The sequence below is a fragment of the Salminus brasiliensis genome, chromosome 25, assembly GCF_030463535.1.
Source record: "Salminus brasiliensis chromosome 25, fSalBra1.hap2, whole genome shotgun sequence".
NCBI classification, from domain to species: Eukaryota; Metazoa; Chordata; class Actinopteri; order Characiformes; family Bryconidae; genus Salminus; species Salminus brasiliensis.
In genome coordinates, this window is record NC_132902.1 from 19,656,034 (window position 1) to 19,683,568 (window position 27,535).

General features: G+C 40.7%; 1 protein-coding gene across 3 annotated transcripts; it reads right to left on the minus strand.

Moving 5' to 3' along the window:
- Positions 1-1,976: 1,976 nt before the first annotated feature.
- On the minus strand, positions 1,977-27,535 carry nr1h3 (nuclear receptor subfamily 1, group H, member 3). 3 transcript variants are annotated; one of them, XM_072671190.1, is made up of 11 exons: positions 27,494-27,535; positions 18,923-19,256; positions 15,119-15,201; positions 14,612-14,791; positions 13,075-13,341; positions 10,005-10,210; positions 9,176-9,355; positions 8,693-8,795; positions 8,386-8,499; positions 7,203-7,297; positions 1,977-6,291 (listed from the first exon to the last, which is right to left on the minus strand). In XM_072671190.1, the coding sequence occupies exons 3-11, from the start codon at positions 15,159-15,161 to the stop codon at positions 6,145-6,147; spliced, it is 1,335 nt and encodes a 444-aa protein (XP_072527291.1). In that variant the 5' UTR covers positions 15,162-15,201; positions 18,923-19,256; positions 27,494-27,535; the 3' UTR covers positions 1,977-6,144. The 3 variants fall into 3 exon arrangements, with proteins under 3 accessions (XP_072527291.1, XP_072527293.1, XP_072527292.1); XM_072671192.1 differs by lacking the exon at positions 27,494-27,535 and adding an exon at positions 26,838-26,858; XM_072671191.1 differs by lacking the exon at positions 27,494-27,535 and adding an exon at positions 19,554-20,118.

Sequence of the window (27,535 nt, forward strand, 5' to 3'; positions counted from 1 at the left end):
TAAACTTGTAAACTTGAACCTGAACAAATGTAGAACTTCAACAAAAAAAAAAAAAACAAACACAGTTGTTTACTGTTGCTAATTACGTGAGTTTTGCTGAGGAATGACGGTCTTTGTCAATGTCAACATGTAAACATGAGCCTCAGAGGACGCAGTGGTGGTATGCTGTGGTGGATGGGGAAGCATACACTGCTATATGATCACTCTGTTTTTTCTCCACCTTTAAACACTTTGATTAGGCTTTACTGTAAACAGATAATTGCGTCACATGACATAGTCAAATTAGAATATTATCACTACCTGGATGACTAATCAACAGAGTTGTCGTTCTCCTCTGGCATCACTGTTTTGTTGTTGGGAGTCCATTCCTAGTACACCTTAACTTCAGCGGTTTCCAAGATACTAATACCACCCTTCGCCTTGTATCCCATAATCATGTCCTTTACCTATGACAATTATTTTGCACTCTGCTACAACTGAGTGGTGTGCTTGCTTATTCATGCATGCAGCAAACCCGGTCACATGGTATCTTTGACATCCCGTGCCGAAACCAGGGGATGGTCGTCTTAATATTCTGATATGACTGTGGGCTTTACTAACTTTGTGAGTAATATGCCAAGTAAATTAAAGGTTTTGAATGGTAGAGTATGCATGTTTTGTCTTAGATATAATTATAGGCTACTTTATGGTCTAAAATCTATATTAATGTGCCTTTTTATACTAAAGCGCTTCTTCCTAAAAAAAAAAAAATATATATATATATATATATATATATATATATATATATATATATATATATATATATATATATATATAAATATATATATATTTTTTCCTCTCAATTTAAGAATCTGACAGTAGGCCTGCATCTGGCCTACATTACGATGAGTATTTTAAAATCAGTGCTGAATAACATTCTCAAGGAATGAGAGAACCAGAGTACTGTGGTCACTTTCCAGTTCTCACTACACTCTTAAAAATGAAGATGCTTCCAATGGCTCTTTGCATGATGCCGTAGAAGAACCACACTTGTTTCCATGAAGAACCATGTTGGAAACAGATAAGTGGGAGTGTGAAAAACCAGTAAATTGGCAAAGAACCTTACCGTCAAGTGAAGGTTATTTACTTTAAGAGTGTAGCAGCTGTATTCTGATCCAGTTAGAACATGTTTACCGGTTGATACAAGCTTCCAGCCAGGAGGCATTTACAGCTTGCCCTGCCTTGAGGTTAGGAAAGCATGCACCAGCTTCTCAGAAGCTTTCAAAGAAAATATACCTCTCAAGAGATGTTGCTGCATTTCGTATGATCGCTGACTTCCAAGTAGGTCATTTCAACTGGAGCGCCCCCACAAGTCAGATTTCCTATTCTGAAAGTCGGGAGAGCTTCACCAACTCAGGAGTTCAAAATCCAAGATGGCCACAACATACATCAACATTTTCCAGTCTATTAGCACTTCTATCTGTTTGTGTCTCATTAAAACAATCGAACACACAGTACCGTCTAACGTCTATCTGTGGCCGTGCTTCCATGGTGTTTCAATGCGCAGAATACCGTATAATGAGAAATCATCAACTGTATCCTTTCAAATGCCAACCTGGGACATATAAATTGGGACATATTAAAGGACTGTTAAACCAGCTGCGGTCCAGGTCTTTAGCTAAATGTTTTTTGGAAATATGGTTCGATTATTACAATTATTGGGATGTCAACTGATGCCATCCCAGCTCGGACATCCGACTTCCAAGGTAAACTGAACGCAGCATGAGACCAGACTCACCTATTTGAAAATGCTATGTATGAACAGATGGAAAATGAAGTTATTGAACTACTCGTTAACTGAAATCGACTGTTCAAAAGAAACAAATCTGAATATTGAACACTGAATAGTGTAACCTGTTAAATGTACATGCCAGGAAATGTTTTAGCTTGGGTTTCAGCACATTTTCTTTGCGATTAAATTGGCAGAAAAACAGGCATTGTTGGGACTTTCAAGTTTATTTACAAGGTAAACTCAATCTATTAAAAACTGCAGAAGAATAAAAAGACAGACAGTGAGCAGTTCCATGTTTCAGGTCAATATATTTCTGTATAAAGAATAGTTGAGGTGTTTAGTCATCTACATTTTTCAGCTTTTCAACAAACAAATATATATATATACTCTGGCAGAACAATAAAATTTGTCAGATTTTAATTTATACATATAAAGCAGTTTATCGAAGGACTTAAGGCGTTAAAACATAAGTTTGCGTTCCTAGGTCACCATCTTTTGATGCCACACCACAGGAGGTCAGCTTAATTAAAGAGTAATAGGTCTACCCAGCAGGGCATTCAAAAATAAATTATTACAATCAGCTCTGTACTAAATGCTCACCTGGTACATTACAATTCTGTTAAGAGCAATCACATTTCATAGTGTAGACTGAAAAACAAATGCAGGCAGGTGTAACACTGCTTTGATGGAGCCTGTAAAATTCAGCTATATCATTTTCTTTATGGGGCTTCAACAGTTATGGACTGATGTACAGTGGTGTTATGACAAATTACCAGGTCATCGTTGTACAATATACACGAGTATGCACTGAATTTAATCCAAAATTTGACTTCAATGAGCAAACACTGTTCTTTACTAACAATCCTTGCATTGTCCTCATTTTCAGTTTAAAATCTCTGGTTTGGTTTGAACCAAATACCTACAGATCTAATCATTAGAGCTTCAAATAGCATTTTAACAACATTGTGAAAGAAATGGACACTTGACAACAAAAGATTTCTTAAAAATGATCAATACAGAGCATGCAGAAAGGAAGGGCATCAAGTTCTCAGGTCATGTTTTAAGAAGCAAGGGTTCCTTTTTAACATTTCTAACATTTGCTTAAAGTCTGAGTTAGGTTTCTTTCCTTGCAGTACAAGCCAACATATTCTATATACACCGATCAGCCACAACATTACAACCACTGAAGTAAATAACAATGGTTATCTAGTTACAATGGCATCTTGAAAATGACGTGTTGGAGGCAGGCCAAATGGGCAAGCATAAGAATCTGAGCAACTCTGACAAGGGCCAAACTGTGATGTCTAGACGACTGAGTTAGAACACCTCCAAAACATCAGGCAGGTCTATCAAAAGTGCCCCAAGGAAGGACAACCTCAATGATGAGCGCTCAAGGCTTGTTGACGCGATCCATGGAGGCACCACCTCACAACTCACAGGATTTAAAGGATCTGCTGCTAACAACAGGACACCTTCAGAGGTCTTGTGGAGTCCATGCCTCAATGGGTCAGAGATGTTTTGGTGGCACAAGAAGGACCTACACAACAGGCAGCGTCCTCCAGACAGGCATGAAATTAGAGACCACCCTAAAATGAATTTTAAATAATTATTACATACATTAGTGCAGGTTTTAATGTTATGGCAGATCGGTGAATATTTTATATGGCTTCTAATTCTAACAAATTCTAAATCTGACACAGGCGACCAACTTTACTACCAAATTCCTAATCATTAAACAATATCTCCAGCAATAATCGATGATCAGTTCATTTTAGTGCTACAATTATGTAGTTTCATATGATTTATTTATTTATTTTTTTTAAATGTAAACTGCATATATTCACTACTACTAAGACATAGCACTGCTTCAGTTATTCCTGATTGGGGCTTTGAATGAAAAATATAACTTTTTAGTTTAAGTGAAGGCATTTCTATTAGCTAGAGCCAATTATACAAGCCAAATAAGAATCCTCAACAATAACAGGAATAACAACAACAATAATAATAATAAGGTAACATTTTACAGAGATTTGCATTGATTTGTTTCTAGCCTAAACTCCAAGCCCAACATCCTCCATATTATAAAGTGCTTGGTGTTACTCTAATTCCTATTAGAGCTACCACTGACCACTGTACAGTAGCTACTTTTGAGGTTACTGTCTTTACACATTGTCGGTGTTGTTTTGAGGGAAGGACAAAGCTGCATCATCCACCTAACCGGAGGCAGAGTAGGGCATTTTCTAAGAGGCTGCAATGCAAAATAATAAAAGGTAACAATAAATAAAGTCGATTAAGATCAAATTCAAATCGAGAGGATCACCGCCACAAATGCATCACTGATCTCAAGTAGTTTAAATGACAAAGTGGTCGACAAAAACGACCCTGCAAAAGCCGACTGACTGGTAATGGAAAGCAGTGGTTAAAGACGGGAATGCAGAGAACACACAGAAAGCGAGCAGAGCATTAGTTCAACACGGAGATCTCATTAAAGAAATAGCACTGAAATCCAAATTTAACCCCTTTTCCGGAAGACCCATTATACCGAACCATTGTTTTTGCAACAATAACAGGACACTGAGGTTTTACAGTAATAGAAGAATTTGTTAGTATCTTATAAAACACCACCTGAACACCTGAAGGAAAACTGCTGTTGCAGAGAGATCTCCCACACAGACCACAGAGATCACTGTGCTTACAAACAAGCCAACTAATAAAGTGGTGGTATGGTAAGCTGTTAATTGCAGTAAATGTAATTAACGGTTGCTGTAAAACAAAGGACTAAACCTAGGCCTATGTTTAATAGTTATTGGATTTCTCACAAAATTCCTTGCGAGCCAGTAGGTTTGTAAGTTAAGCAGCAGACTGGTTTAAGTTGACAGGTCCAGTGACTCCTGCCGATCCCTGTAAGTGGCTCACTGGATTTTTCTTCTCTCCTTGTAATTTGAACCAGAGATTGCGTTTCGTTCATCACATTCACTCTGTAGTGAACGTGAGATTGTATGTAGCATTTATCACAACACATCCTCTCCAAGCCAGAGTTCTCCATCCAAACAGCACAATCACTTCTTATGTAACTGAATGAAGTAGTATGTATGAAAGTTGGAACACCAATGAAGAGGTTCTCTGGCATATCAAACCAATCAGCCAGTAAAAAATTCTGACACACTGGCCACATTTTCACAGTCACAACATGGAACCAACTAGCCCACAGAGAACGTCTGGAAAAACGTCAGATTGGCCCGTTCACATTACGTGTCTTACAATTTCTACACTCAACACATTTCACACTTAATGAACAGCCCTAATATTTTAAATGACACCGTTTGAAAACCAATAACAGCTTTAAGCTGTTAAGATCACGCCACCATAGACTTCCTCTAAAGATCTCAAAAATGTCAGGGAGTTCATAACATTTACATCAGGGCAAAAACTGAATGGTGAGAAAGAATCTTAATAGTCATGTCTGAACTTTATAGATTTTGAGAAAGATGCTAGACAAACAGGGGTGTAGAGCTGTAGAGTCCACAAAGCACAGCTTTTGTTTTCATATCTTGGTCTAATAAATTGAAAAAGTAAACAGTAACATGTTAATGTAAGGCACACTTCCAGCCACTAATTTCTTCCTTTATGGAAACATGGACTGAATTTAGACACCATGGTGTATCCAATTGTGAATTTTGTGAACCATTTTGCATTTTATGTGAAATTCACACTGATAAACTCTATGCTGAGTCTATATTAGCATTAAACAAACTGCCTGTATTTAAGGGGAAATGCACTGCAGCTATGGGTTTGTTCAAGACAGCCCTTTGGTTCTGAGCTATTTGTTTCTGAGTTCTGACCGTGGAAATGTGGCTACGGCAAAAAAAGAAAAAGAAAAAGCATGACTCAACAGCAGAGAGCCACAATGATCATTATTTCAGTGAAGACCGGGGACCATTACCAAGACCTGCTTAGAACTTTTGGTACTAAAAGACAATCACCTCAAAACAAGTCATTGTAGTCATTCATTCCAGTGAGCATGTGTCTGGGTCCGTAACATCCAAATCCCAGAGCTCCAATGCTGAAACCAGTACTGCCAATGCAAAGCAATTTTTTCCCAAGCTCGGGCCCAAGCAGTCCCAAAGCCTCATCTGGCCACACAGTCTATAGGAGAGCTCATTCTGAGAAAGCAGATCACTGACCACTGTATCCTGCACAGGAGAGTACAAGAGTATGGAAAGAGGAAGATAAAACCCGGCTCCTGGAGGCTGAGTCAATAACAGAGAAAGACATCTTGGGCCTGAAGGACATTGTGAGGCTATGCTCCCCACCAGCCATCTCCCATACTACCCTGATTCTGCCCGACTCTGTCCTGTGGGCTGGTCAGGGGTTCATTCGTGGACGTCCCAGATTTCGGAAAGCAGAGGTGGGAGTTTTTTGTCCTGCAGACGCAGGGCGAAGACCTGTTCAGAGTGCACGCTGCTGAGGGTGCGTAGACTCACCAGCTTCATAAGCATGCGGGGGAACATCAGGTGATCCTGTAGCAGATACAAGACAAGACAGGGAATGGTCATTGACTCAGCACTATATATATATATATATATATATAGTGCTATAATAGCCATAACAAAATGTACAGATAGCAATGGACAGAAGGTTTGAGAAGCAGCCTTGTGATCGGAAGGTTGTCGTTTTGATCCCTTGAACTGCCAGGAAACGACTGAAGAGCCCTTAAGCAAGACACCTAAACTCCCTGGCCAGCGCAGCTAGGGCTGCCCAACAGGTACCTGTGCTCATTGTCCCCCTAGTGCAGGGGTGGGCACTTCTGGTCCTGGCAGGCTGGGCACAATTGTTTTTGGCTTTTCCTGCTCAAGCACACCTGATTCAACTCACCTGTTAATTTCCAGGTTGAGTAGGTCTGTTAGAACAGGGAAATCGGCAAACTGTGCTGGATTCCAGCCCCTGTTGCCTGCCTCTGCTCTAGTGTGTGTGTGTGTGTGTGTGTGTGTGTGTGTGTGCGCGCAACACAAATGATGATGGAGAGGTTCTTCCTTCTTTCTGTCTTCTTAAAGCATCCTAAGATGCTAAAAATTATTATTATCTTAACATTAAATAAGAGCATAAGAGATGAGGTTTACGTAACGTTTTCTCTTGGTAGCAGATAATTTAACAATTCAAGCTTACAACATTAGCAGCATAAGCTCATAAAAACACTGCTCAATAATGGTCTGAAAATGACTGGCAATTATTCATGGCAAGCATTCAAAACGCAATGTCAGGCTATTAAAGACCATCAATTAATGAGTAAACCATTCGCCTGCTACATAAAGATGAAGTTGACGTTGTGCCGGCTGTAAAAACGTCATGCAGACCACCGAAGCAGAGAAAAGACAACCAGTCGCACACTTAGTGAGCATTAACAGAAAGAGCCATGTGTGACGGCACTTACATTAGGTCTCTTTATCCTGATGTATGAATGCAGAGCATCCACGTACGGCTGCTGGAGCTTCTCCACTAAATCATGGTCTTGCACATTGGGCCGGTCTAAGAACACAAACACATATACGCGCACACAGAAGAAAGGGGGTTCAGAAATCAAACATGATTGACAGTAATGGTGTATTTCATTAGAGGGAGTACAGAAGTGCCTTGGAAGAAGGACAGTTACGCTCTTAGCAGATGTCCTGCAGTATATCACTTGCAAGGCAAACCTCAACCTAGCACTAAAAACGGCTTCTGGATTATTTAAAGCCTCTCTTGTGCATAAAAGTACGCTGTACAGGATGCCAGACATGAATAAAAATGCTGCACACAACACAGTGCTGCATTACAGTAATCAAGAAATGCTTGCCACACTGCAGCCAGCATCATCAATTACAATTTTTTTTAAGCTAAGTAAGCTTTGTTTAATGAAATGAAGAGGTAGTAGGCAGCGCCCTCCAGACAAGCATGAAATTACAGACCATTCTATAATGGATGATCTTAAGAAAAGAATTTTACATAATTATTACATACATTAGGACTGTCAGTGTAGCGCTATATATATATATATATATATATATATATATATATATATATATATATATATATATATATATATATATATATTCACAATTATCAAATATTTCTGATTTATAAACACAATATTTTTCAATTTTACATAACCTTAGTACATGGCTTTTTTTCCAAAGACAGTCCCAAATCCATAAGTGGCCCCTTAAAAATATAAGGCATCCTTAAAAGCACACTGTCAAAAGTGCAATATTAATTCATGTTAATGTATATATTAATTCTTTTTTTTTTTTTTTACATATTTATATCTAAATATATCCAAGATATATTTTATATATTTCATATGGTCTTCCATGCATTTAATAACCATTGTGAATGACTACCTGGCCTTAACCAGGCTAAAAGCGGTTGCTTAAACATTTAAACAATCAAAATGAGCATTTTCTACATTTAAATGTGTATTATTCTAATATAACAGCCTAAACACATCTACTACGCCACATTTATATGTGTACAAGCACCCCCCCCTCCTTAGCTGCTGAATACATGTCCCAGCACAGCCAGATGGCTAACTGTGAGAGCAGGATGTGTGCAGAACCTTCTCTGCATGGGAGGCTGACCTGCTGAGAAGATGTTGATTGCGATAAGCAGTGCATACTCTGCCTCGTCCAGGTGCAGGTCGTTCATGCCCTTAGAGAACTCGAAGATGGGGTTGATGAACTCGATCTGCAGCCCTATTGGAAAGCCAGTAGGATAAAGGTCATTTTGGACATCTGCAGGTCACAGGCAAATCAACTTCAAATGCAGGGTAACCACAACCAATCAAAATTCAGATTGATAGACTCACACACTGAGTGTAACGTTTTTCAATGGCACCCAAACCTAGGCTCTGGTTAATTCACATGGTTCATTCACATGCATACACACCTGCTTTGGCAAAGTCATCCTTGTTGTAGCTAAAGTCTGGAGAGAGGAAAGTGATGCTCTCTATTGCTGGGTTGTAGCGCCGAGATGTCTCTAGCAGCATGATCTACATAACACCGTAAAAACAGGCAGGCAGTGCACAACAAGGAGAGATTAGTATTGCAGTGACCCACAGACACCACTAGAGGGCAGAAAGTGTCCATTTTAAAAATGTATGTGGTTACAAATTGGCAAAGAGGCAAACCCAGTAAACTACATCAGTCCACGTGTGCATGTTCACATGACACACACACACACACACACACACACACACACACACACACACACACACACACACACACACACACACACACACACACACACACACACACACACACACACACACACACACACACACAGGCAGGCAGCACTACGCAATATGATTACAACATCATTTAAAAGTGACATGGTCCATGAGCTAAAGCAGGTGCGTGCTGGGACACTGACCTCTATGGTGGAGGTCTTGAGCAGGGCGATCTGGTCCTCTCGAGTGAGTTCCAGGAAGCCAGGCAGCTGTTTAGCAAAGTCTACAATCTCTTGCACCGACATGATTGCCAGCTCGGTGAAATGAGCAAAACGCTGTTGTCGCACCTCTCGGTTCATCGGGTCCTGACTCTGTGGCCACGGCTGGAGGGGGGGAAAGGGAGGGTCAAAAATTACTCTTTTGTCCCTATAATGTCAATAAACTGGTATTAGTGCCTAACATGCAGATTAAAAGTTAAAACCAGCTACAACATTGCTATGAAAATCTGAAAAAACAATAATAAAAATAATATTATTAATAATAAAGCTTTTTCCAGTTTTCAATGGAAAACAGTCATAACTATGATAGAGTGAATCAGGATGTAGTACAGGGGAATTCCAACAAGCTCGACTTTAACCAACAGCTGATGGGAGTTTACTGTGCTAGGGCAGAACATTCACTTTCTTACATACACAGAGTGCATGGGCACATTTTGTGCACACCCACTGTTTCTTCTGAAATCAAGGGGATTAAAAATGAGTTCTTCCTCTTTTTCTGAAGGAGCATCCTCTACTCTTCAGGGAAGGTTTTTTTTGTTACAAGATGTGAAGTACTGCAGTGAGCATTTGCTTGCATCTAGTCATAAGACCATAAGACCAAGTGTCCACATACTTTTGTACATATTTCATATTTATATTACATATACTTTAGTGACATTTCAGCCACAACACAATTACTGAATGATTACATCACCAAACAAATGACTATTATTGACATCATTAGCCTTACGTAAAGGACTGTGGGCCCACTTACGGTGACTTTGAGTCGGTCAATGAAGGAGCGTTTGTTGCACTGTTTCTGCATGGCCACAAGCTTCTCAATCATATCCTGCTGTTCAGGAGCCAGCGGGGCCACCTCAGGGGCTGGGCTGGGGGTTGCCACAGCTGAGCTCCGTGCCGCTTCTTCCTCATGTTGCTTCTTCATTTTCTTCAGCCGAATTTGCTCCTCTGAGAGCACACCTAAGACAGAGGAACGCGCTTTAGACAGTAGCGAATCAATGAGTACCAGAGCATGTGTGGGCATGCATGTATGCAGGCAAATATCCCACATCTTAAGTGTAAAATAAATGTCAACAAAATGTTAACCTTCAGCGCCCCACAAGGCTGCCGGTGACTCAGTTGCAATTGACTCGGTAATTGAAATGATCAAAAAGTACATTATGCGCTATAGAGAGGTTTAATAAATTAAATGTATTAGGACTCAAGAGGAGCACTGAATAGTTTCTCCAATCATTCGTTTTTGGTGCAAACTTCATCAGCAGCATTGCTTTGGATCCAACGGCTAAAAAACAGGAAATACCAGTATGTCCTATGTTTTTTAATTCTGCAACTAGCGCCTCCTACAGGCAATCAAAAAGCTCCTCAGAGGTAGGGCTGCACAATATTGGGGGAAAAAACTGACACTGCAATATTTAGTTGTTCTGTGATTTACATATTGCAATTTTTAAGAAAATAGATTTTTTTTTACCAGACGTCGCTAAAAGTCAATGATCCAACATGTCTTATCTGCCTCTGCAGATTTTCATAATGTCAAGCAGCACCTTACTTAATTTGACATTGCACCAGACACTGCATGTCCTGTGAAGTGACTACTGCACATGTGCACACTATGATGGCAATGCTGAAACAATATATTGTGCAGCCCTACTTTGAGGACTCCTCAAATACACTACATTTTGTTAAGACCAGTAGGTACTGGTGTCTCGTGTGATTTCCATCTTTGACGTGTTCATATTTGATGACGTAAAAAAAATAAAGCTGGATCTTTCCAAAATGCCCAACGTCTAGACTCTGCAGATCCATAAACCTTAAACACTTCTATATTTAAGTCAGAAATGTGCTTGATAAGTAACCCAAGAATGGCTTGGGCCTCCAAATACTTTCTCTCTCTCTCTCTCTCTCATATATATATATATGTATGTATATATATATATATATATATATATATATATATATATATATATATATATATATATATATACAGTGAGTCCAAGAAGTATTTGATCCCTTGCTGATTTTCTTCGTTGGCCCACTAATAAAGACATGATCATTCTATACTTTTAATGGTAGATGTATTCTTACATGGAGAGACAGAATATTAAAAAGAAAATCCAGAAAATAAATCTAAGGAATATATATTAATTGATTTGTATTTCATGGAGTGAAATAAGTATTTGATCCCTTAGTATTCATTAGCAGTTCTGGCTTTTACAGACCAGTTAGACACTCCCAATCAACTTGTTACCTGACCTGAAGCCACCTGTTCTCACTAATCACTTGTGTGAAAAACACCTGTCCACAGAATCAGACAGATCACACAGATTTCAAGTCTCCAACATGGGTAAAACCAAAGAGCTGTCACAGGACCTCAGAGTCAGAATTGTTGACCTTCACAAAGCTGGAATGGGCTACAAAAAGATTAGTAAGGTGTTGGATGTGAAAGTAACAACTATTGGTGCAATTATCAGAAAGTTTAAAGAGTATAACATGACAATCAACAGACCTCGGCCGGTGCTCCAAAGAAGATTTCGCCTCGTGGGGTGGCAATGATGCTGAGAACAGTCAGAAATCGTCCTGCAACCACTCGGCAGGAGTTAGCAAATGACCTGAAGGCAGCTGGGACCACAGTTTGCAAGGAAACAATTGGCAACACTTTGCGCAACAATGGATTCACATCCTGCAGTGCCCGAAAGGTACCCCTGCTGAAGAGAGGAGTGTGGAGGCGCGCCTCAAGTATGCCAATGATCATTTGAAAGATGAACCAAGTTATTGGGAGAAGGTTTTGTGGTCAGACGAGACCAAAATTGAACTTTTTGGCCTCAACTCCACCCGCCATGTGTGGAGGAAGAAAAATGCTGCCTATGACCCCAAGAACACTGTGCCCACCGTCAAGCATGGAGGTGGAAGCATAATGTTTTGGGGGTGTTTCTCTGCCAAGGGTACAGGGCTACTTCACCGCATCACTGGGAAGATGGATGGAGCCATGTACCGCACAATCCTGAGGGACAACCTCCTCCCCTCTGCCAGGGATCTGAAAATGGGCCGTGGTTGGGTCTTCCAACATGATAACGACCCTAAACATACAGCAAAGGCAACAAAGGATTGGCTCAAGAAAAATCACATTAAGGTCATGGAGTGGCCCAGCCAGTCGCCAGACCTCAATCCGATCGAAAATCTATGGAGGGAGCTGAAGGTCAGAGTTGCCAAGCGACAGCCCACCAACCTTCATGATTTAGAGAGGATCTGCAAAGAAGAGTGGGCCAAAATTCCCCCTGGTGTGTGTGCTAAACTTGTGGTTAACTACAACAAACGTCTCACCGCTGTGCTTGCAAACAAAGGCTTTGCCACTAAGTATTGAGTGTGTTTGGCAAGAGGGATCAAATACTTATTTTCCTCATTGAAATACAAATTAATTAAAATATATTCTTTAAAATTATATTCTGGATTTTTGTCTTGATATTCTGTCTCTCCATGTTAGAATATATCTACCATTAAAAGTGCAGAAGGATAGTGTCTTTATTAGTGGGCAAACAAAGAAAATCAGCAAGGGATCAAATACTTCTTGGACTCACTGTATATATATATATATATTTTTTTTTTTTTTTTTTTTTTTTTTTCCTTTTATTATTATTTATTTATTTTTAATCAAGCACAGTTCACTATTTTGAAAAGGTGGTCAACCAGCAGACTTGTGTGTCTTCAAAACGGTAGTCAGTGAAAGAAAACAAGTCAGTTTGTTCCTCCTTCCAGCACAGGTTGCATCACCTAGTGACTTATTGACTTATTTCTATCTCAGGAAGAGACGAGAAAAGGAAGCCACTCACATTGCTCCAGCATGCCCGCCTCCCTGCACTTGCGCAGCCGGCACTGCTGGCACTTGCGGCGCATGTACATGTCCATCTCACAGCGGCCTGAGTTCTTGCAGACGTACTGCGCTCCTTTTATCACGCTGCGTCTGAAAAAGCCCTTACAGCCTTCGCAGCTCAGCACATTATAGTGGAAGCCAGAGGCCTTGTCCCCGCACACGCTACACACCTCGTTCCCCAGCATCTTGGGAGCAGGGCCTTTCTTCCTCTTCACCGGTTGGCCCTCTGCAAACAAGTGTGCACACAAATGATGCAACAAGAAAATGATAACTTTGACACAGAAAGCAAATATATTGGACATGCCCAATCCAGTGAGGCTGCTGACACTTTGCCTTAGCATGTATGTTATCAGGATAGCATCTAAATGCCCAGAATTTATATTTTACATTGTGTGTGTGTGTGTGTGTGTGATTGTCACCTGCAACTATCTAACAGGCTCTACAATATGTGATACTGCTCTCGGAGACCACAAGCAGCTTTGAGGAATGGTGAAGGCTTCCACAATGTGGTGGATTAACAGATGGTGTGGACACTCTCTAGACGACCACACACAGAGAAACTAATATCCATAAGTACTCGTGATAACTTTAACAGACGCATTTCTGAACTGTGCATCTCGTTCACAACTGGCCTTAAAATTGGCCTTTTATTCGAAATAAATCTGAACGTTATCCATGTTAATGCAACGGGTGTAAACATCCTTGAGGTGTTTGAAGTTTAGATCAAGCCTGAATAAAACTCCAAATAAACAAATAAACATAACCACCACCAACGAAAAGATCACTTCTGAAAACCACCGTGCTGTTTGTGGGAAGTTTTGTTGTACGCCTCATTTGCAAAAAGCTGGGTTTGTGGTCCAACCACACCATGTTTAACTAGAGTCTTGTTGTTTATGCGCTTGTGCTAGTCAGTCAGTCAGTATTATAACAGACTTGGCTGTGAAACACTGGGTCTTTGTAACTGAGCCTAATTCATGGTCAATAGAAAATGAATAGAAATCACAAGCAGAAGAGAGAGAGAGAGAGACTTATATATAGAATATAAAAATTGGAGTGTTCATACTGGTCCAAACCGTCAACCTTATGTTTTTAATAAACGTGTTTTGTGTCAGAGAAACACTCATATGAATGGCAGCCAAGCACATGCATTATGCAAGACTTGTATAGCCAGTTCATGAGATCACTCTTCAGTTCAAGGCTCACATACCTACCCCCATCCACTGCAACGTAAACATACATTCCCCGGTGTGCCTACAGTAAACCTGTCTTTAAAAAAAAAATAAAAAAAAGGCCAAGACAAAATGTGCCACAATGGTCTTCTCCCTGAGTTTAGGCAAAACTGCCAATTAATTATCTAAATATATGTAGACACCATAATCTCTAGTTAATCCAGCATTAAATCCCAATCCAGTCTCCTGTACTCAGTATATACAGAAATACAGGGATATGCATCCACAAACGCCAACCTGCACGCGTACGCAGACACCCCAACATACCTGGAGCAGGTGTGTCGGTGGAGGGGTCCAGTTTGATGTCGCTGGGTTCCATGGGCAGTGTGTCGTTCAGTTCCTTAGGAGAACTGGAGAACGAAGCTGGCTGACTTGAAGAAGAATGAACCTCATGTTTCACTTCTGCTACTGAACAGCCCTCCTCAGTGACACAGCCCAGACTCTCCCCTGCAGGGGAACACAGACAATGCTTTAACATAAATTCAGAACATACACAGTGTAAACTCCTACCGTGGGGAAGGAAAGGGAGGGAAGCAAAAAATGAAACACACACACACACACACACACACACACACACACTTGACTCCCCACCCTCACTTACACAGAGCAATTAGGGGAAATAAGAAATTTCAAAAGAGAATTAGACATAGCAATACAACTACATAAATAATTTCTAGAGAACTATGCCATATTTGTACAAGCCCTGACCACAGATAATTGACTAGATGTGTAAGAGTGAGACTGAAACCAATAGTTTGTGCAGGATGTTCTTACCATGACCAACATCACTGATATCAGTCGTAGAAAGGGTTGTCATCTTCCGCACAGTAGCTTGTCATAACGGACCAACACTGCGCCTAAGAAACCAAAGACAAATGTCCATTAACTCAAAAGTTCTTGAGATGCCCTGAGATTTTCATAGGCTTAAACTTGTAAAAATATTGTTGTTGTTTTTTCAAGTGGTTAATGTGGCGCAACAGACAAAACTACTACCTGCCAATGAGCTACCGCACCATGTGGGAGATTGAGGTTTGATTCCAGATGACTATGCTGCGCTACACCAATAAGAGTTCTTGGGCAAGACGCCTAACACTACACTGGCCCACCTCTGTAATACAATAATTGTAATAATTCCTCTGGATAAGAGAGTCAGCTAAACATCATAAATGTAAAATGTACATTCCTTAAAAATGTCCTCTAGATATGTTTAAGACATAGGTCACGAAGAGAGATCAAAAATCATCTGTACGGCTCTGGAAAAACATCTTTAGGACAGAGGAGACCAATATAATATAATATAAATAAAAAAAATTAAGGAACTGCTCATGATCAGTCTCATGTGTTAAGCATGATGTAGGTAGTGTTGTGGCATGGGCATGTAAGGCTGTCGGTGGAACTGGTTCTCTTATATTTATCAAGAGTGTGAATTAGGGCTTGGCAATATGGTAAAAATACTACATCACGATATTTAAAGACATGTTTTGCGATACACGATACTAATCACGATATATGTAATCACAGACTATACACAATCAGTAGCAATAGATTCTTAAAAACTACTATTCAGATACTCTCCCGTACCGAGTGCAGTTATTTTTATTCAACATCTGCTGCTCTTCATTGAATTAAACCACTCTAATTACACTGTTTGTAGTGAAACTTGATCAGTGTTTCTTAAGCACTAACGGTATCCACAATATGCTTAGAAAAGCATAGTCATTGCGACAATAACACTTTTCACGATACTGTAAAATATCATCATATTGTCCAGCTCTAGTATGAATGCTGACAAAATCTGAAGTGCACAGGGCTTTATTATCTGCTTAGATTCAGTTAAATTTGCCCCAACAATCTTAAAAACGCAGATGGACAAGGACTTGAAGCATGCTGCAGGTTCAACCCATGATGTTTCAGAAGGCAAAGAAGTGAAATATTCTACAAAGGCCAAATCAATCACCTGATCTCAATTTAAACAAGTATGTATTTCACTTACTGAATACAAAACTGAAGGTAACATGCCCTAGAAACCAGCAGGAACTGAAAACACCTACACTAAAAGCCTGGTACATTATCATCAGGGAAGAATCCAAGCATCTTGTGATGTCTACAGGTTTCAGACTTCAGGTAGTCATTGACTACAAAGGATTTCCAAACGGTCATTATCAATATATTGATCAGCTTGACTGTAGATGTATTTATGTCCACCGAACAAATCTTCATCTAAATACGACTTTGAACAATTGCCAAATCTTTAAGTACACATTAAAGCTAAATACTACCACAGTTAAAAGCCTTAAGACTACAAACATGGCCATCAAATGCACTCAGGCTTAGTGGTAGAGACCATGAATCCCCAATTAACCTCTCCAGTGAAAACTGCAACATGCATGAGTGTGGTCATGAGTCAGAAAATTCAACATGACCAACAAAACTATGGTTCAATAAACATGAGTGACTTTCTATCAAACACAGGCTCTATTTTGCATAGTCATTCTTTCAGCAGCGTGGGAATCTATGCACAGCTACATGGTTGTAAGCAATTCCCTTAAACACACACACAGTGTTCAACTCAATGAGACAGCATTTTTCCAATCAACTCCGCCTGCTGTACCAACACCCTGTGGGTAAATGGGAAATGAAAGCTAGAAAATGCTTAAAATCAACAAAATTGCAAAAAAAAAAATTGCTGAGTGTGTAATTACTATTCCTTTACAGAAGACCGTAAATTGATAAGGGAAAGCACAAGCAGAGAAATTTTTACAATGACAATTCTGAATAGGATGGGGGAGATCCGTCAGCAATCTAAAAAAAAAAGCGGTAGAAAGCAAATTTCAGATAGTGTCTAAAAATAGGCACGCAAGGAAAGTACAAATCTACGCAGTTGCGCCATAGTCTCACATACTGCACTTACATTAACAATATTTTGACAGATTTATTCATCATACTTCACATTTGTCACCTGATACATTTTTGTTGTTGGATAAATACTGACGGTCATTTAAATTCCTTTTTCACCCTTATTTCTTCACTTTTATTTTGTGATTGTAAAGCATGGACATGAATGGAGCTCTGTGCCATTATGTAGCTCCAAAAGAGGTGCAGCTTTCCTCATACTGTCCATCAATACAGTGATTATACATACATTTTATGGACAAAAGTATTGGGACACACCTGTTAATCACTGCATTCAGGTGTTTAATTCAGTCCCATTGCCAGAGGGGGACAAAATCAAGCACCTAGCCATGCAGCCTGCCTTTACACACATCATTGAAAGAATGGGTGCTTCTTAAGAGCTGACTGAATTCCAGCGTGGTACTGTGTGTAATTGGGTGCCACCATTGCAAAAACAAGTCCGTTGGTGAAATGGCTTCCCTCCTAGATCTTCCACCATCAGCTGTGAGTGGTTTTATTGGAAAAGCCATGGAAGCTTTTAGACAAGACAAGACAACCATATTTACCATTTGTGTAGGACACAGGTGGAATTTGGCTTCCACCTTTATCCCATCCGTGCAGTGAACACACACACATATACACCAATGAAACACACACAGTGGACAGTGAGCACACGGTGGGCAGTCATTGCTGCAGAGAAAGGCCTTGCCAAAGGGCCCAACAGTGGTGGCTTGCCAAGCCAGAGCATCATACCACAACCTGTCATGAACAGTCTGGAGCACCAACAGCTGAGCTATCACTGCCCCATCAGGAACCACAGCACCAGACCCTGTAAAGTTACAGAGCAGGGCTGTACAGTGCTGAGGAGCATAGTGCATAAGTTTCCAACGCTCTGCAGATTCAATAACTGCAGAGCTCCGAACCTGCTGTTAGAGCTGCAAAGGGGGATTCAGAATGGGATGGGATGTCATAAGAGCGCCTGTAGGTGTCCCAATACTTTTGTCCCTATGATGTATAAGCAATAAACAAAAAAATGTAAGATTAAAGATGGTCATTCATCAGAAAACAAGTGTATGATTGAGAAAGACTTGCTGTTTAAATGACATTTACTCTGCTTCAGTCATACTCTGCCTAAAAAAAGACCAAATTACAAATATTTAAAGGAAATTATATAAACTAAATTGATTATTATTATTATTATTATTATTATTATATTAATTTTGGTATTTTGGCATTAATATTGGTGTGTATTGTGGCAGAACACTATAAGTTTATTCTTGCAGTGCAAGGTAAACGAAATATATACATGGAACACAATGTACTGTCAAAGAACAAAACCCAGTACAGTACCAGGCACAATACAGAACCAGAATATTCTACTTTGAAGAAATGCTAAAATCTGATTGTAGAATAGTTTTTGTTTTGTTGGTATTAAAACCAAAATATTAAGATTATGGTCTAAAAACCATGAGAATATCACCACATATACTCTGTAGCTCCACAGAACAAACTGCAGGGAATGAATGAAAAGAGACTCAACCAAAAAAAAAAAAAAAAAAAAAAAAAAAAAAAAAAGGGGCTTCACACACTTGGCTTAAACTCAGTGTGTCTTTTCCCTGAAATAAGTGAAGTGCATGTCTGTGTGCCTCAGTGATTAATGCAGTTATGAGTAAGAGTGACACATACCCCTGGTGTAACTCTTTGTTATTGTCTGTCCATCGTGCTCTGTATGTTGCTAGCAGGTCATGATGTTTATCCTCTCCAACACTCTGGACACCGTCAGGGGAAACTCCACTCCTGAGGACGCTTTTCCTGTCCCAGCTGCAGAGGACAGCGCGAGAGAGAGAGAGAGAGAGAGAGAGAGAGAGAGAGAGAGAGAGAGAGAGAGAGAGATGGCAGATAGCGGGGACAGGCAGAGAAGCAGCGACAAAGACGAGGAAAGGAGGGAAAATAAGCTTCTTTTTTTTTTTTTTTTTTTAGTTGTATGGCCCAAGCGCCTGAGCAAAGCTTCAGCAGGATACTGCAAGAGTAAAAGAAAGAGAGTGAGAAAGAAATTAAAAGGGAGGGAGGGACAGAGGGGGAGAAAAGAGAGAGACAGCGAGAGAATGAGGTTACTATCGGTCGTTTACATGGCTATGAAATCCCTGTAGGCTCAAGCCGCCTCTTCCTGTAAAAGCGTGACTCCAAAACCACCTCTCGCACACATTTCCAAGACGGCAAGATTGGTTACAGCTATTACCAACTTTTCTAAAACTGGTTTCAGGTGAATCTAGTGTACTTACAGGCATGTGGGATTGATAATGCAATAATATAATACCTGTTAAACTCCAGCAATGGATCGTTAGCTTCAGTTCTCTCATCAATATCGATCATTGATCTATTCATGCATTTCCCTTAGGTCAACCTGTCTCTGTCTTCAAGCTCAACTGTCTCTCCTAATGACAGTAATACTGCAGTATTACACACATTTTAAGATTTTTTTTGAAGGTGCTCAAGGTACAAAGCTCAAGGCAGATGATCCATTTACAAGTTTTCAATTCAAGTCAGCACTCTGCAAAGTACTTCAGAGAGGTCTTCAAGCACCCGTAGGGCCACTAATGTTCACTATGTCAAACAGAGACAGCTGTGGGAGGGGAAAAAAAAAAGGAGTCTGTAAATGACACTTCGGAATAACCACACAGTCTAGGGCTGTGTTCGCTCTCTACCAGCTCTGTACTCTTACTTCATTCCCCAATGCCTTCACAACCAGCCACAAACAGGTCAAAGTCCAGGTTATGTCACTGTCTGAAGCTGACACACACACACACACACACACACACACACACACACACACACACACACACACACACACACAGTGCAGTTCAGCAGGGGAGATGACACTACAGCGTTACATTTTAAACGGAGACGCCTCTTTGGAGCTTTGCGCTCAAGATAAGACACTGTTTTTGGTCTCACAATCATAAAAATGACATTAGAAGGTGTAGTTTGAGTCAGGTGCAATGGCTGGACAAAGTAGACAAGGGGCGAAAGGACTTAGACACCATTTACACCTGGTCATTAAACATTTTAGCCGCATGCTTTTACACTCTACTCAAATGAGTCTCTGGTTAGTCTGACTGAAATCAGATTGCGGCAATTATAACTGTCTTTTCAATTATACTGGGAGGGGTTGCAGAGATGAAGTGTGACTGCTATAACAAGTGGCTCTAATGCATCTCAGACCACTTCCTGAAGTCTGAGTGATCGTATTCATATCTCTTAAATGCATCTTAGTTGCGATTACACATGCACTTTTATAGGCCTGTTTACACCTGTTTACATTCTGTTTACACTGGTCATTAAAATATGTCCCCAGCATAATCGGATGAAATCTGATTTTACTTCCCTGTGTAATAAGCACACTGATGTGTACATCATTTCTATTTTACTTCCAGCGAAGATCAGTTTCTCATCAAAAGTCCTGCTCTTGGAGACTGTGAACAGTATAGAGTAACGGTGGCGGTTCTACAATACCTCTGAACAATAGATTCCTGTAACGGCTCTGAGAGAAAAGGACTATTTCAACTGCATGGGACCAAACTCTGTAATACTACCCTTATCTATCGGTTAGCCAGAAGTAGTAGTAATTTGTAGTTTTTCTATTAACATATTTCCGCTTGCCTGTCAGAAACCGATCACAGAAAACCAATACTGTGGGTGAAATCCGTTTCTGACCACCTCTAAAATGTGGTTAGAGTGATCCGATCGTACTCCGATCACAATGCGTTTTGGGAACAGTGTTTACAACGCCAAAAACGTTAACACCAGGTGTAAACAGTCTCTACGGGGTTTGGCCTTCTCTAGATATGATCCTGATACTCAAGACGCATGAAGTGACCAGGTGTTACTGAGAGGAGCACAAACTTAACTAGTTACAGGTGACTCATTTTTGATAGTTAACACAGCTTGAATTTGGATAGTCTGTAATATTAAAGATACCAGTTAGACACATAGAAACTTGGATACTTGGGTTGGGTAAAATAGCTTTACAGAGATACTTCAAAATAATGGTGCTTCCAATGGTTCTTTGAGCCACAACAAATCTTTTACAGGTCTAAAAAAAACAAAACAAAACAAAAAAATATATATGTATACCAATTTAAAGGTTCTTCACATGCATACATCTCCATTACAAACTCACACGTTCTTTATGGAACCAAAAGTAGTTCATCTAAGTCACCGCTTGAAGCAATTACATTTTTTTTTGTCCTGTGAATGTACAACACAGGAAATGAACCAAACTAAGAACGGTAGCACACAGTCATATCAGACATCTTATTTATATCACACTATCATCTGAAATGTCTAAGCGGCTTGCTCAGCTAGGAAATTTGCCCAATTTAAACTGAGGAGGCATTGCCTACTCAGGTCACCTGTGGTGTTGGGCCTGTGTTTGGTGTCGGAGTTTTGCTTTTCAGCCTTGCACTGCAGCTACATGGCTAGTTTAGCGAACAAGTAATGAAGACTTTTATACCAGCCATAAAGTTTTCATTAGCCTTGTGGCTAGAGTGTAAAACGAAGGAAGCAAACTTCCGACATAAAAGGTTTTGGCTGACCGACAACATCTGGACTAAGGGGAAAAACTGAGCTAATTAGATTTTTGCTGAACTCTTGTTTTAAGACGCACTTCTAATCTGGGGACTTTTTAACATCTGAATGAACTTCCAATAAAAGGTTCGCCAATAAAGATTCTCATCAAATTGATAATCGAAATTGCTCATTCATCAAAAATCACACTGAAACCAACCTAAAATGACCCCACTACACCTTCCAAGTCCAATGTCCTGTACAACTTATCAGTGGATTGTTACCTTTGCCCAATGAACTATATATGACCGCTCAAAAGACAGGTCATCTGTTGCCACACACTGTGACTGAAAGCAACATTTGACACACTGAATGAGAAGCTTAAATATCCATCCATCCGAATATCTGAACTGTCACTGAACTAAAGTACCTCTGCTGTTAGGAGGACATGCAAACAATGTCCAGCAACAAAATCGCCCACTTCCACACGGTTCAGCACACTAAGAAACAAACCCTCACAAACGCCACAATCACTACTCGCTGATGTTTGTCACACTTAGCAATGTTTTGGGGGTTAGTTCAAAGCCCTGCATTGTTTTTTTGATGCAGGGTAGGGGTAAGAAAGATGATATTTCATAGTATTGTGATCAATTCTGCTATTGTAATATATTTATAAAGCCGTATTATCGATACAGTCATTGATACAACAGCGCGCTTCCTTACAGAGAGGATAATTAGCCCTGTTAAACTGGATGGAGTACAAGCACTGTATTTAGTATGGGAGAGTATTTGGTAGGGATGCACAGATACATCTTTTTCTGTTCCAATACAGATACCGATACATGAACTTGGTTATGATGAGAGAATTGGGTTTCGTGAATGGTCTTTTTGATCAGACTAAATATTCGGTGCATCCCTAGTATTTGGATAGTAGTTTTAAAATCTACAGCTGCAGGTAAGTGTTGCATTAGAGCTGGGCGATACGCAAAAAATGTATATCATGATATTTTAAGATATTTTTTATGATACACAACATTTATTGCAATATTTTGTCATGTAGACTAAATGCACCAGCAGCGTAAATAAAAAAACAAAAAACTGCTATCCAAATACTCGCTCATACTGAGTACTGTGATTTTTACTTAAAATATGACTCACTCTACTGTATTAAATAAGACTGATTAGCCTCTTTGTAATGAATTGTCAGTTAATCAGTGTTCTTTAAGCACTGACGATATTCACAATACACTCATAAAAGCATATTGTGTACCACGATAAAAAAATTCATATATAGTCATATTGTCCAGCTCCATTTTGTATTTTCTAAAAAATAAAAAAAATAACACAATAATATTGTGAAAATGAGGTTTGGGTGATATAATGGTATTTAAAAAGGAGGATGTGATTTGATGTGTCACAATTTCTGTTCTGTGTCCATCTAATAAGCTTATTTCCCCATGTATATTTAAGAGAGCCACAGGATGGGGGTCTTGTGGGTGCTCACTGATTGTGTCACATGCAAAAGAAACCACAAGCCCTCCGCAGTTCAACTGAAAGACAAGTCCACCTGAATGAACCAGTCTACTAAAATGTACCTGAAGACTTCTGAAAACACTCCTGAGACCATTCACTCCTGACTTTGATCTCAGGTATGATGCCTCATCCTCCAGTTTGTCCTCAGTTCACTGGAACACAGTCCATCCTGTGGTGTTTAGCCTGCTAGCTAACTTATCCAAGCCTGAACAGCCAGCTGCCAGTGCCAGTGTCAATATACACCCAAATCCAAGATGAGCCATAAAATCTCCTCCAAAACACAATGAAAACAGGTGAAAGTTGAACTGCATGGTGTTTTAGGAAGTGGTCTCTTCCTATTTTGTACCCGCATCCTGGGCTTCGGTCATGAGAACTAAGAGGAAGGACCTTTTACTATACATAGTCCTGCGGCATAATATTGAAGGCCACATATGATTCAATGCTAAAAATACAACTTTGTTCCATGTGATTACGTGACTCACTAAACACTAATGGTTCCCAGCATTTCCCCTAGAATAGTGGTTTAAGAGCCTTGGAGTAGGGTTAAAAGTGGACCATATAAACAACGACAACGATGGCACTGACAAGTGCTTTTACTCATACTTTCTCATCGCTAAAACGAAGCAGGCCATGGCTCTTCACCTTAGGTCCTGCAGGGCCGTTTGTCCAGCACAGCTTGGGGATCTCCCTCCTCAAAAACACTCACAGCACCTGGTAAACAATCATGGTCCAACCAGGTGAAGTCCTGTCAATTAAATCCCTAAAGTGTGCTGGACACCAGGCCTCCAGGGCCCTGCGGTGAAAGTTGAAGCTGCTTTGTGGCAACGCCCGTTGTTAAAAGCACTATATAAATAAACTTGACTTGAAGTAGAACATTTCTACTAATTAGGTTTTCACAAACAAGGGAGGAGCTGGCTTAGCTCACCTCTGAGAAAACATTGCCACTACAGTTGGCTAGTACCTTGCATTCTGGGCTGCTTCAGGTACGGGATTAGACTACATTCAGCCACTGTTTCACAGAAATATGTTCAAGTTGTTATGTAACATGTAGCTCCAGTGGTGCTAGAAGGCTGGTTAGGTGAGCGAATGTGTCCTCTGCTCATTGAAATATCCCAAATAAACCAAACAAAAGCTCTCCCAAACGAAATAGTGATTCTTATTCACAATGTGCTGCACTTCACCCAATGAATTCAGACTAATTACACTGTCATGAAACGTGCAGCTGATCAGTGTTCTTTAAGCACTAACGAGATCCTTGAAATGCTTAGAAAAGCATATTGTGTACCACGATATGATAAACTATCATATTGCTCATGCCTGCTTCCATAGCTTTGCTGTCCAGCAAAAACAGTGCATCTCCATTTGAACCTAGTGGTTGTTCTTTATATTGAATCACAATTTCATGATGAATGGACCAATAGAAATGCGAGGACACCAGACAGAAGACAATCTTTAAATCAACTGACTTGCAGAGCTGAAAAAACACCAACTGCACTAGAACTGTACTGATCCACGTTACTTACAGAGAGAGAATGGGTAATTTGGGTCCTGAAGGGCCGTATCCTGCTGTTTTGTGCTTTTCCTGCTCCAGCACAGCTGATTCAACTCACATGTTAATTGCCAGGTTTAATAGATCTGTTAGAAAAGGGAAATGAATAAACTGTGCTGGAATCTGGCCCTCTTTGCCCACCCCTGGCTTAAACCAAACAACGTTACACGAACACATTAGCTTAAGTGAGGATGATTCAAATACACTGATCTAGCCTATATTCCTCAACATTTGCTGCTGAGACTGACCTTCACACTGCCTCATTTTCATATCCCAACTTAGAAAGCCTGGGTCAGAGCGCTGGGAGAGAGTTATGGACCTGAACAGAGGCAAATTAGTGAACTTCAGTATCGGACCCACAACCATGTGATCAATAACCCAGCACTCGAACCAGCGAAAGACCACTGCCCCAATTGAACATTAATGTTGACGAAGACTGACCAAGACCATCTTCTAGCGACTTTCCAAACTTACCAAAACAAATAACCAAAAGAGAGCCAGCTCACTGGGTAGGAAGCCAGATACACCGTATGGACGAAATGAAACAAATTGGGACACCCACACATACACCTACAGGAGCTTTTATGAGCTCCCATTTTAAATCCATTGGCATTAATATGGAGTCCGTCCCCTCTTTGAAGCCAAAACAGCTTCCATTCTTCTGGGAAGGCTTTTTTTACAAGATTTTGGAGTATGTCTGTGTAAAGTTCTGCCCATGCACCCAGAAGATCATTTTGTGAAGTCAGACACTGATGTTGCACAAGAGGGCCTGGCTCGCTATCTCCGTTCTAGTTCATCCTGAAGGTGTGAAGGTTGACAGACTCTATGCGGGTCAGTCAAGTTCTTCCACACCAAACTCTGAAAATCAATCTGGAACAAAAACTGGCCTTGGACGCATACAAATCTCCAAAATGTCCTGGTATGCTAAAGTATTACGTTTTTCCCCTCACTGGAACTAAGAGGACTAGGCCAGCTCCTGGAAAACAACCTCATAGCATTATCCCTCCTCCACCAAACTTTACAGCTGACACAATGCAGTCAGGCAGGTAACATTCTCCTGGCTTTCACCAAACCCAGACTCGTCAGACTACCATATAGAAAGGAGGCTGATCACTCCACAAAACACATTTCCAATGTCCAATGACTTGAGAGGTTAAGGGCCTTACTCAAGGCCCCAAAAGTGGTCTTGTGAAACTGGGTATCAAACCCAGACTCTTTAAGCATATTCACTGTTCAACCCATCTGTGCAGTGAACACACACACACACACACACACACACACACAAACAGTAAGTACACATGCCCGGAGCGGTGGGCATGTGTACTTAGGCATGCTCAAGGCCCACACCCACACACTAGTGATCGAACACACACACTGACAGTAAGTACACATGCCCGGAGCGGTGGGCATGTGTACTTAGGCATGCTCAAGGCCCACACCCACACACTAGTGATCGAACACACACACACTGACAGTAAGTACACATGCCCGGAGCGGTTGGCCCGTCTCAAGGCCCAACAGTGGTAGCTCACCGAGCCAGAATATCGAACCCACAACCCTGTGCTCTAAAACTAGTGAGCCACCGCTACCCCAGCTGAACAGACCTGCTGACCAAGCCAGTCCTCTAGCGACTAACCGAGCCAGGGTACGAACAGGTTATAGCTTGAGGGGTTTACACACAACTATCCCCACCTTCAGCTGTAAAACCTACCTAGCTAATGTAAACAACAAGGCCTGTTTTGGCTTATGAACATTAATACTGACACAAAAAGAACAGATCCTCCTAAAACAGCACTTGTACAGCTACCTGGCTACAGTGGTGGTCCATTTCGGTGTGGACAGTAAACACTTGGTCACCAAGACTAGCCAAGTTTACTAGTCACCAAGAGTAGGGTGGAAAGCCAGCTGCTGAGCCAGGTCAAAGGCATGTTTACTTACTGCATGTCTACTTACCTAGCCAGCTTATTGCCTCACACTACTGCCATGACAAGTATCCAGCCAGCCAGTCAGCCAGCCAGCCAGCCAGCCGGCCAGTCAGCCGGCCAGTCAGCCATCCATCCAGCCAGCCATCCAGCCAGCCAGCCAGCCAGCCAGCCAGCCAGCCATCACCTGGGCAACTTAGCCAGTGCTAACTAGCTAGCTAGCTAACTAACTAACCAGCTGCAGTGAAGCAGCTAGCTAGCACTAGCTAGTTATAGACAAGTATACGACGAGCCAGAGCCCAACTTCATCTACCTGCCAGCACTGTCAAAACCGGACGGGCTGGCTAGCTAGCTACGCTAAAGCTAACTAGCTATATTAAGATTAACTTACAACAAGCAAAGCTCAAAGAAGCTAAGCTAAACATGCTAGCTAGCTAGCTAACTCAAACGCCCACCGCGGACCAATCCGCATTAAATGTAGAGTTAGCTACAGTAGTAGCTGGTAGCGATACAAGAACGGTTAGCCAGCATTAGCTATAGCTAGCTAACTAAACAGAATAAATAACACCTAGCTAACATAAAAGTCCTGTTAAACAGAACATGACACAATTCTCCACACTCAGTCAAGTCTCACTGATAGGATGATAGACTACAGGTGTAGTAATAGGACTGTTTTCACTAATTTACCTCGCCTTCAAGACGCTAGCACAGCTCTACGAACTTCCCCAA